This window comes from Centroberyx affinis, unplaced genomic scaffold (assembly GCF_046629955.1).
Source record: "Centroberyx affinis isolate AG114_WGS23_722 - 3 ecotype Tasmania unplaced genomic scaffold, CSIRO-AGI_Caff_v1 ptg003628l_1, whole genome shotgun sequence".
NCBI lineage: Eukaryota > Metazoa > Chordata > Actinopteri > Beryciformes > Berycidae > Centroberyx > Centroberyx affinis.
Genome location: NW_027281540.1, coordinates 1,644 through 12,175, shown reverse-complemented (window position 1 = coordinate 12,175; position 10,532 = coordinate 1,644). Strand labels below are relative to the sequence as shown.

Below are 10,532 nucleotides of genomic sequence, written 5' to 3'. Positions count from 1 at the left end.
ATTAACTAACCCTTAACTTAGTGACCCTTATTGTAAAGTGTTACCTTTTTTTTTTATGAACAGTTCTTGGTAGTGGACTCCAACTTTTGGACCCCACTGTTATATATAGGAAAATTTGAATTCCTATAATAGGGGCCCTTTAAAGGAAAAATCCACCTGAAACACTTTAATCACTGTTCCAAAACAAATATTGGTGATGTACCTCGCATTTCTGGGTCCATTTTGTTGCTTGGTGTGTTTTTCTTATTCTCGTGAACACACAGATCTAAAACCTCAGTGGTAAACGTCAGGTTTTGGTGTCAGTCCCTCAGAATCAAAGAGCGAGGGCTTCTTTCTAGAGCCGCCATTTTGCACCGAGAGACGTTCAACTATCATACAGGGAGAAATCCATCGTAGAAGAGGAGAGAGACCAATTTCTCCACCCAACAGTAGCCTCAATAGACCAGAATGCAATGCAGCCACAAGACATGTTTATGCCCATACATTGCATTGCATCTTTGTTGATAGCTTTTTTCCCAACTACTTGTTTTCTCTTCACTCACTTTTCCCTGACTGGAAGAACTTACTACGCTATTGCCATCACTCTCCCCACCAACATTTAATCAACAGCTGGATTCAACAAGTTCACTCCCCTTCTCTGAAAGGCATTCTGGGAAACTTCCGAGAGTCACTAACCGCGGTAGAAGTAGACGAGGCGGGTTGAGGGGAAAGCGGGTACACCCAAAAAAACTAAATTACAAAGCACTCCTCCTCCCCGGCGGACCCCGTGTTGCGCTTTTCTTTATTTCTTATTTAGCCTTTTTTTTTTTTTTTTTTTTTTTTAGAAATTACAAGGGCTCAAGTTCAAGTACCGGTGAGGGAAAAACGCAGGGGGGGGGTTGGATGGGGAGGAAAAAAAACAGCATTTGCACAATCAATCCACATTTTCAAGCTCCATTTAATGTCCTAGCAAAAGGAGTATGTGACTGTTCTAGGAGTGAGTAAAATAGAAAGTGCATTTTTTGTTCACTGGAATCAACATAATAAAAAAAGATCAAAGCAGTTTATGCCAGACGGAGCTGAATTATTAATTTGTAGAAATAGCAAATAAATCAGTAAAGGTACTCGTTGAGAGTATTTGGTGGTATGGTGTAGATCAAAGGCACATCACAGCTTTGTATCTCACTAGGGATTGTTGCACACGCACATAAAACACACATACACATGCACAAGCCTTCAAATACATTTTCCCATGTGCATCTGACATACAGTCCGACTCTTATGATCTACACAGTCATATCAATGTATATATCTGGGCAAAGTATAACAGGTTGCATTTATTAAACTTGCATTGAGAATTTGTGAGAGGCAAAAAAAAAGAAAAAAAAAAAGAAAAAAAAAATGTTCATCCATAGCATGTATTTTTTTTGTTGTTTTTTTTTTTATCCGAGTAGCCTGTAAAAGGGATAACATCATAGCATTTAAGAATGTCCATCTCAGCCTTTATTGAAGTGTACAGGATTCCTATAGAAATCAAATGAAGCAATGTCAATGGGCGACCGGGTTTTCTCAAATTCAGTAAAGTAGGTGTTTTCTTTTTTTTTTCTCTCTCTTTTTTTTTTTTTTTTTTTTTTAAATAGTATCCCTAAAGAATGACCAATATATCCTTGGTTGCAACTGTTCTTGCTCTAACAGTCAAAAAAAAAAAAAAAGAAAAAAAAAAAAAAAGAAGGAAATTAACATTCAGTAAACATTCTTCTCTAAAGGTAGTTTCCCTTATATAATCTGTGATTTCCTCTGTCATTATGTATACATAAACAAGTTTAATAACATACCAATCAGTGGTTATTTCACAATTGGAAAAAAAGCACAAAATGTTTACACTCTTTTACAGGTAAATAAAAGTTTTTGTCGACTGTGTTTTCAATAAGGGCATAGCATAGTTCGGAGTTCGTCTTATTTTCGTCGGGTTTTCGTAAGTGATGTTTCACTCTTGTCTCGTTCTCCTTCCCCCCCCCCCCCCCCACATCCCCCTCCCACTTTCAGCTATTATGCAATTAGATTCTTACATACAAATATTGACAAAACGGTGGCTTGTGCTTGGAAGCCGTCGAGTCTGTTTTTCGATAACGGTGGTAATAGTCGTGGAGGAAGGGAGGGAGGAGGCGGGAGGTGCCGGGAGAGGAAGGCGAGGCGGAGGAGGAGGAGGAGGAGGAGGGAGGGAGGGAGGGAGCGGAGACTCATAGCTGGCCCTCGCCGCAGTGGCCGTCCTGGCTGCCGCTCGGCTTCTCCGCGTCCTGATTGGGCAGCTCCTTGACCAGGAGGGCGGCGCTCTTCTCTGAGAACTCGTCGCCGTCGGGCTCCAGACCCTCGGGGCAAGGCAGCTTCAGAAGCTCCTCTCTGAGCTGGGCGGTGTGTCTCTGGAGGGGGAGAGAGAGGACCAAGGGTGAGCAGTAGGCTCCATGCTAACACTTTAGCATAAACTATGTTGAGTGATGTAGGCTCCATGCTAACACTTTAGCATACACTATGTTGAGTGATAGTAGGCTCTAGGCTAACAGCTTAGCATAAACTATGTTGAGTGATGGTAGGCTCCATGCTAACACTTTAGCATACGCTATGTTGAGTGATGGTAGGCTCTATGCTAACAGCTTAGCATAAACTATGTTGAGTGATGTAGGCTCCATGCTAACACTTTAGCATACACTATGTTGAGTGATAGTAGGCTCTAGGCTAACAGCTTAGCATAAACTATGTTGAGTGATGGTAGGCTCTATGCTAACAGCTTAGCATACACTATGTTGAGTGATGTAGGCTCCATGCTAACACTTTAGCATACACTATGTTGAGTGATAGTAGGTTCTATGCTAACAGCTTAGCATAAACTATGTTGAGTGATGGTAGGCTCTATGCTAACAGCTTAGCATACACTATGTTGAGTGATGGTAGGCTCCATGCTAACAGCTTAGCATACACTATGTTGAGTGATGGTAGGCTCTATGCTAACAGCTTAACATACACTATGTTGAGTGATAGTAGGCTCCATGCTAACAGCTTAGCATCCACTATGTTGAGTGGTAGGCCAGGAGTGCGTGTTGAGTAGAATTGTATGAGTGGGAGGTATGGGAAAGATTCTACTCAGATCTATGGGTTGTTACCAACAGTCTCAATTGCTTACTTAAAAATAGTTTGACCCTTTATCGAACAGTAAGACTTAAAGTAGTCTAGACCAAAACTTTTCAAGTTCTAAAAAATTATGAAGAGTTTCTCTAAGTCTGAACTCCAAATGCTCCGTTTTACTGATTAAACTCCCAAAACCATTCAAATTCTCAAGTTGGGAAATATTTCTAAGTCCCCAGGGATCCATTCAGCACATCCCAGAACAGAGCAGGCCTGCCACTTCTGACACACTACGTACTAAAAAGGAAAATTCAGGACAACGGGGATAAAGAAACATCCTCTAGCATTTTGAAATGGACCTTTTTTTTTATTAGTTGAAGCTGAATCACAACAAACCAGAGTGTTCTGGAGGCCCTGCAGCACTGGAGCTCGACAAGACAATAACTGGGTTGGGCTCGGGCCTCTCAGTCCTTATCACTGGAGCTGGGATTATTTACAGTGGGGATTAATTGTGGTTATTTACTGCCAAAGGGAGAGGAGAGCTGCCAGAGAGACTTGGGGAGTTGGTGGGTGTTTGTTAATGTGTGTGTGTGTGTGTGAGGGTTTGTTATCAGCTCCAGTGTGTGTCTGAGGGGGAAGTCGGCTGGGAACATGAATCAAGGCGGGCTGTCGGGAGCCCGTTGTCCCCCGAAGCCAATTCAGAGCTTATTAGCATGGCACACGGGCGGAGACGGGAAGGAAACCACCAGGAAAAGCCATGGAGAAAATCCCCGGGTTGACCTTTCAACTGCGGCATAAAGCAATTTCTGAAGCTATACTGGGTCTGCTAGATAACGAACAGTCCGACTGTAGCTGAGACGCCCGGCCTGAGGAGCTTTGGCTGGCAGAACCACTGCCAACTGTTGAATCACTATTGAAAACATTTTTAATGATGGGCTGTAATGTAGCTGCTATTTCCTGATTCCATTCATGCTGTATTCTGACTTTGCATCTTGGCTTTCATTATTGTTGGTTAAAAGGTTTGCAAAGCACTTTTTTCAAAAGCATCGTTGGTAACACTTTACAATAAGGGTCACTAAGTTAAGGGTTAGTTAATACTTAATAAGCATTAACTAACCCTTAATTAACAGTTAACTAATGTGTAATTTACTAATGGTGTTCATGTTAATTAAGGTATTAATTTATACATTATTTAATAGTTTATAAAGATGACTATTAAATAATGTATAAATTAATACCTTAGTTAACATGAACACCATTAGTAAATGATTACCAGACACATTAGTTAACTGTTAATTAAGGGTTAGTTAATGCTTATTAAGCATTAACTAACCCTTAACTTAGTGACCCTTACTGTAAAGTGTTACCGCATCGTTTTCTTTACTTACGTTTCCCATACTTTTATCCAGACAGTTACTGATCTGATACAATTGAATAACATAAAGTACTTGAAAAGTCTGGAATTTTAAGGATAACAGTAACACCCTATACTGTATTTTTTCTTGTTACACACACTTTGGATGGCTGAGTGGTCCAAGTGTCACAGTTCCTATCGGTGACTTTGTCTCTGAAACTGTCAGTATGACGTGGAGTTCCACAGGGCTCAATCCTCGGCCCCCTTTAATTCAACCTCTACATGCTTCCAACCAGGTCATATCGTACTGAAAAATAACATTCTTTACCATAAACTATGCAGATAACCCTGAGCTCTATATTTATCTTTCTCCTAGTGACTTTGGTCCTGTAGATTCACTGATTCAGTGCATTAATGACTGGATGTGACAAAGCATTCTTCAGCGAAATAAGGACAAAACTGAGGTGATTATCTTAGTAAATTCGGGCTCAGCTTGATTCCTTGTCTCTCAAGAGTAAAGACCAAGCTGAGAATCTTGGTGTTATTGTGGATTCCCATCTCAATTTTAACAACCACACCAATGCCATTACGAGATCAGCTTTTTATCATCTTAAAAATATAGCAAAAATGGAGGTTTGGAGGTTTAGGTTATGATAAAGGTTAGGTTAAGGTTAGTTTGGGATTAAGATTTGGGTTTAGGGTTAAGATCAGAATTAGGATAAAGTATCTTATGTGTGTGTGTACCTTTAGTGCAGCAGCATGATGGGACATGGTGCGGCCGACTCTCTTGTCGCTGCTGTACTGCTGGATGTCGGCGATCCACTCCTCACACTGCGACATGATCTCTGCTCGCTTCAGGTAGAAATGTTTGTGGATCACCTGCAGACACACAACACACAGGACAACACGGTTACCTTTAGTTGAAATCAGACGAGAAAATTCAAAACATTGTTCAACCAGTGTTTTTTTAAAGCTAAATATTTCATAAAAATGTGCAAGTCTGTGTATCACAAAACTGCTCAGTGGATAAAGTCTGAGTACATTTTCATTTCATTCTGAGGAGGACATAGAGGGATTTGTACAAATTTAGCTTGAATGAATAATTTACAAATTATGTAAATAATGATTTAGGGTGAACATCTCAGATTATTCGCTGCTGTAATGGAAGTAAAAACACATAAATGAACAGCAGGTCAAATTTGGTGGCCAAAAAAAGTGTTTTGCATACAGAGAATGTGTCATTTTGAGAAAAATGGAGGTATAAAAACAAATAATGTATATATAGTTGTTTCTGATGATTGCTTTGTATATTTTATGAACCTACAGTAGCTATAGAAGCAAAATGTATAATCTCAAAATTGACTAAGTCAGACAAAATCACCATTTTGTCTTCTGGGCACCGCCTTAAAACTAGGGATCGGGGTCTAAAATGGGTCCCCACTTGACAAAAATATTAGTATATATTAATGAACCTACATCCCTTGGGTAACACTGATTTTACTCAGTTGTGTTACAGTAATATTACTTTTCCCATTAACGAGTAGTATATCAAATGTTTACTATCACCACCTCTAAATATCAGATTGAGGCTAAATTATCCCGAAACTACATTGCACCCCAACCAATGGAACAGGGGTCCATGGGACTTTAATCAGTAATCAACAATAAACCCATTCAGTATCTTCTCTATCATGTAATGGCATTATTTCAGGATGAACAGGCAAATTAAATGTACCCTTATTATGCACTGAGATGTAATTATTTTGTGCCTACTGTCATCCAGCTAGAACAGCCCCAGCCAACAGTGAGCATTTTGTAAAAAAATATAAAAAAAAATGTAGTCAGAAAACTTTAGACTTTTTCCAATTACATCTGAGGTCAACTGAAATCCCAATGAGCCAGTCAGTGATAGCAAGATGAAATACAGATTTATATTCCAGGCTAGGTAACCGTCATGACAGTCCTGATTACTGGGCAGCCCTGTGTTAGAATAGTGAAGGCTGTCCTGGTGGCTCAGTGGGCTAAGGAGGTCACGTACTTTTTTTTTTTATTGCCTCTCTCCTCATTTTATTAGCTCTCCTCACGGTGTATCTAATAAAGTAAAAAAATTCCACAAAAAAATGATTTTTAAAAGAAAATGAGCCGGTACATTTGTTAATGTGAAGATCCAGTAATGCACATATATGCTCTTACACTGGACTATGAATTTGTCTCCAATTAAAAACTTCTTTAACTTGGTCAACCTATGGGAAGTGCATGAGCATGATGAAGCTGCCTTTATCTTTAATCTTTTATCTTATTATAGTTTTGTCTGCATCTTATCTGCTGTGGCAATGACCCAAAGCCAATAAACTCCTCATTCTGATGTCACTTAAATGTTTCAGTATCATCTCGCCTCTGCCTCTCGTCTCTACAGGTTGCCGTGGCGACATGAAAATAATTACGAAGCACGTTGAGTCCTTCCTCTGAGCTTCCATCACCCAGCCACCCCAGAGGAGCCCCCAACCCCCCAGAAACCCCCTCTAGATATTTTCCATCCCGTCTTCCTTCCCGCTCGGCCAACTTTCGACAATCAAAAAGAAAAGATGCAAGTTGCGAAAGGAGCTCCAAACTTTCAGCAGCTCTCTCTCTCTCTCTCTCTCTCTCCGGAGGCAGCGGGGAGTTTTTTTATTTGACTGGAGAGAGAGAGGGAAGGCGGCGCTTTGAAGTCAAGAGTTAATAAATAGATCCTCGTGTTTCTCTCTCTCTCTCTCTCCGGTGGAGGGGGAAAAAAAAAGTTGGAAGAGTGATGTGCTTTCCCTCAAAGGTGTGTGTTCAAGCCTGAGGTGAGGCGATGTGCGGATTGGAATCAAACTGGATCAATTAGCATGCACACAACCACCGAGGAGGATGATATACAGAGGGAGAGAGAGGGAGAGAGAGAGAGAGAGAGAGTGCCATACTTCCATACTTTTATTTTTACAGACTCTGCAGACCTGTGTAGGAACCCTGCTGATTTTTTGGGCAGAATAGAAAGGGGAGTCCAGCTGGTCTTTTTTTATCATCGCCTCTATCCCCTCTTAACTCCCTCCGCAATGCATCTAATAAAGCAAAACTGCCATGAAAAAATATATATATCATATATTTTTTTAAAGAAAAGGATTGGCTTGCTTTTGTACCCCAGACGATTCCCCCCCATCTCTCCCGTGCCGAGGGGCTGGTGAGTGATTACTACTGATGGGGCTCGATTCTCTTGACGTTACACTGACGACACACACACACACACACTGACCCCCCCCCCCCCCCCCCCACTTCCTAGCAACAGTTGCCAGGGCAGACATCAGTATGCGGATTAGTTATTATGGCGGCTGCTGGTTCGCTATTTACCAGGATCAATCTGAGGAGTGGCAGACCCAGGGGGAGGGGGTGTGTGTGTGTGCTGGGGCTGCTGTAATCTCTCTCTCTCTCTACACCTCCTTCCGCCCCCCCCCCCGCTCTCTCCATCTTCATTCCATCTTCGTAGCGACTTTTCCATCTCTTCCCCTATAGCTATTATTCCTCCTCCGGCCCTTGTACCACACACACTTGGAGTTATTTCTAATGAGTTGAGGGGGGGGGGGGGGATACTCCCCGAGGAGGGGGGGGGGGGGACGTTTCAAGGTCACAGCCGTGGCGGTAAACACTGGGAGAGCCTCCACTCCTGATCCAGGTTAACGCCGTCCGACTACAGCGGGAGCAAACACAGTCCGAAAATACTGAAAAACTGAAACTGGGACTGGGACTGTTGTGTGTGTGTGTGTGTGTGTGTGTGTGTTTTAGACATGCAGTAGGTTTAAAGGGGGGCATTTTCCCTAGGGCGGCACCCGTTTGACTGTTTGGTATTTGGCGGCGGCGGCCATCGATCACACAGCACACGTGAAAACATGGGATTAGGCCGTCTGACATGTGACCTTTAAGGAGAGAAGACGTATTTACACGGGGAAAGACGTCCCCCGCGCGTGTGTGTGTTCGGCTCATATGTGTCTTCTGACGGAGAGAGAGAGAGTGACGGATGAACCGAGCGACCTTCGGAGGTAACGGCGTCCGCTCGTTATTCCAGGGGGCGTGTGAGGTGAGGAGGAGAGCCGAGGAAGGAGCGTGTCCAGGGTCGAGGGCGAGAGGCTGCTCGAAAGTTCCTTATTTTCAGTTTTCCGTTTCAGTCGGCGGTGCGCTGAAGGGCCTCGGGGGTCCCCTGCCCCGCTGACCCCCGACCGAGGGGCCGTGACCCCGCCCCGCCACCGCCGCCGCTCCGACACGTGGACCGTAAATATATCCGACTCCGACACCCAAAGCGGAGCCTCTTCAAAGACCGGGTCAGGACCCCTGAAGGTGCGTCACCGGGAAATTTAAAACAGCTGCATGAATTATTCTCAAGAAATTGGCATCTATTTGAAAAATTTCTGCCTATGGGCCACTGAAATACAGATTTCAGTTCCGTTGTGACACAGAGGGTCAAAGCTAGAGCTGGGGAATATATCAATATTATATCGATATCGTAATATGAGACTAGATATCGTCTTAGATTTTGGATATGGTAATATGGCGATATGGCATAAGTGTCTTTTCCTGGTTTTAAAGCTGCATTACAGTAAAGTGATGTCATTTTCTCAACTTACCAGACTGTTCTAACTGTTCTATTATTTGCCTTTACCCACTTAGTCATTATATCCACATTACTGATGATTAATTATCAAAAATCTCATTGTGTAAATATTTCGTGAAAGCACCAATAGTCATCCCAACAATATTGCCGCAATATCCATATCTAGGTATTTGTCAAAAATATTGTGATATTTTTGTCCATATGGCCCAGCCCTGCACCATCTTGTATTATATAATCAGATAATTTACTGTTTTGATGAGCAGAAGTTATAACTGCAGCTGCTATGTAAAAATCAAAAGGAATACTACAATTAATTTATATCTCCAAGACTCAAATATCTGTGAACAAACAGGATCAGCAATAACAAATACGGTATGGTTAATAAGCTTAATGTAACTACTCACTGCTCATTTCAACAGCTAATATCCAGGACCATTTACTCATTTCTCCACTTTTGTAAAGTAACTATCAACAACCAATAGGGAAGAGCCGATGTTTCAACTGTGGCGTCATGCATTTTGACTGGCGGGGCAGGGATCCTGGTCTGAGGTGTGGATCATGATCTCACACACACACACACACACACACACACACACACACACACACACACACACAGGCATCACTCATTTTCTGTGTTCAAAGACACACTTAGACACATGCTCCCTCCATCCATCCACCTCTCACACAACACACACACACACACAACACACACACACACACACACAAGCCATATTTGATAGAGGGGAAAGCCAGGAGTGGAGTAGCACTGGGCCACAGCCGCGGGGTTTCCATGGCAACCCTGGCAAGAAAATTGATCATTCCCCCCTCCATCTCTCCTCTCTCTCTCTCTCTCTGGTCTCTGTTGCACGGCCCAGATGTAGTCTTTCCCAGTCAGAAGTGACCGGAGTCGGTGCTTCAGAAGGTCACTGGTTGATTCGTTCAAGCTCTGCCGAGGAGGAAGCTGCTAGCTCGCCTAGCCGGCTGCGGGGGGTGGGGGGAGGATTAACCAGCCGCTCTGCCGCTGAGTGACAGCCTCTCGGACAACGACTGAGAACACTTGACATTTGCGAGCCGGCTCGTCTTCGAGCGGTAATCCTCGACATTTAACTACCCGGTTAGCGTGGAGAAGGAAACCTGAAACACTTTCCACACGGTTCACAGCAAAGCAAACCGACTTTTGGATCTGAAATCGCCCCGTTGTCATTCATTCATCCTCCCTCCGTCTACTTGAAAGACCGTTTCATACTGACTCATACTCCCCACCCCCAATTTCTTACCACACTCTCGCCATCTCCCCCCCCCGCCCCGTTCTCGGCCGGACACGAGGCCCGCGGTGTCGAGTCAGGGTAAAAAAAAAAAAAAAGACAAAAAAAAGCTGGTTTGCTTTTTTTCCTTGCCTCCTGGCCGGAAAACCAGCATCCAGCGTCACAGCCATCTGCCGAGCCGCTGGTAGCCAAG

At 43.2% G+C, this 10,532-nt stretch overlaps 1 protein-coding gene across 1 annotated transcript; it reads right to left on the bottom strand.

Annotated features, from left to right (window-relative positions):
• Positions 1-1,996: 1,996 nt before the first annotated feature.
• On the bottom strand, positions 1,997-5,328 carry LOC139661829 (dual E2 ubiquitin-conjugating enzyme/E3 ubiquitin-protein ligase BIRC6-like). The gene is made up of 2 exons (XM_071540395.1): positions 5,198-5,328; positions 1,997-2,399 (listed from the first exon to the last, which is right to left on the bottom strand). Exons 1-2 carry the CDS (start codon positions 5,291-5,293, stop codon positions 2,220-2,222), a joined length of 276 nt encoding a protein of 91 aa, XP_071396496.1. The 5' UTR covers positions 5,294-5,328; the 3' UTR covers positions 1,997-2,219.
• Between the last annotated feature and the right edge of the window lie 5,204 nt (positions 5,329-10,532).

Excerpts from the sequence above, each read along its gene's own strand:
- LOC139661829 (XM_071540395.1), bottom strand. The coding sequence starts at position 5,293 with ATGTCGCAGTGTGAGGAGTGGATCGCCGACATCCAGCAGTACAGCAGC. Across the intron at positions 2,400-5,197 it reads ATCATGCTGCTGCACTAAAG|AGACACACCGCCCAGCTCAG; the intron begins GTACACACACAC and ends CTCCCCCTCCAG.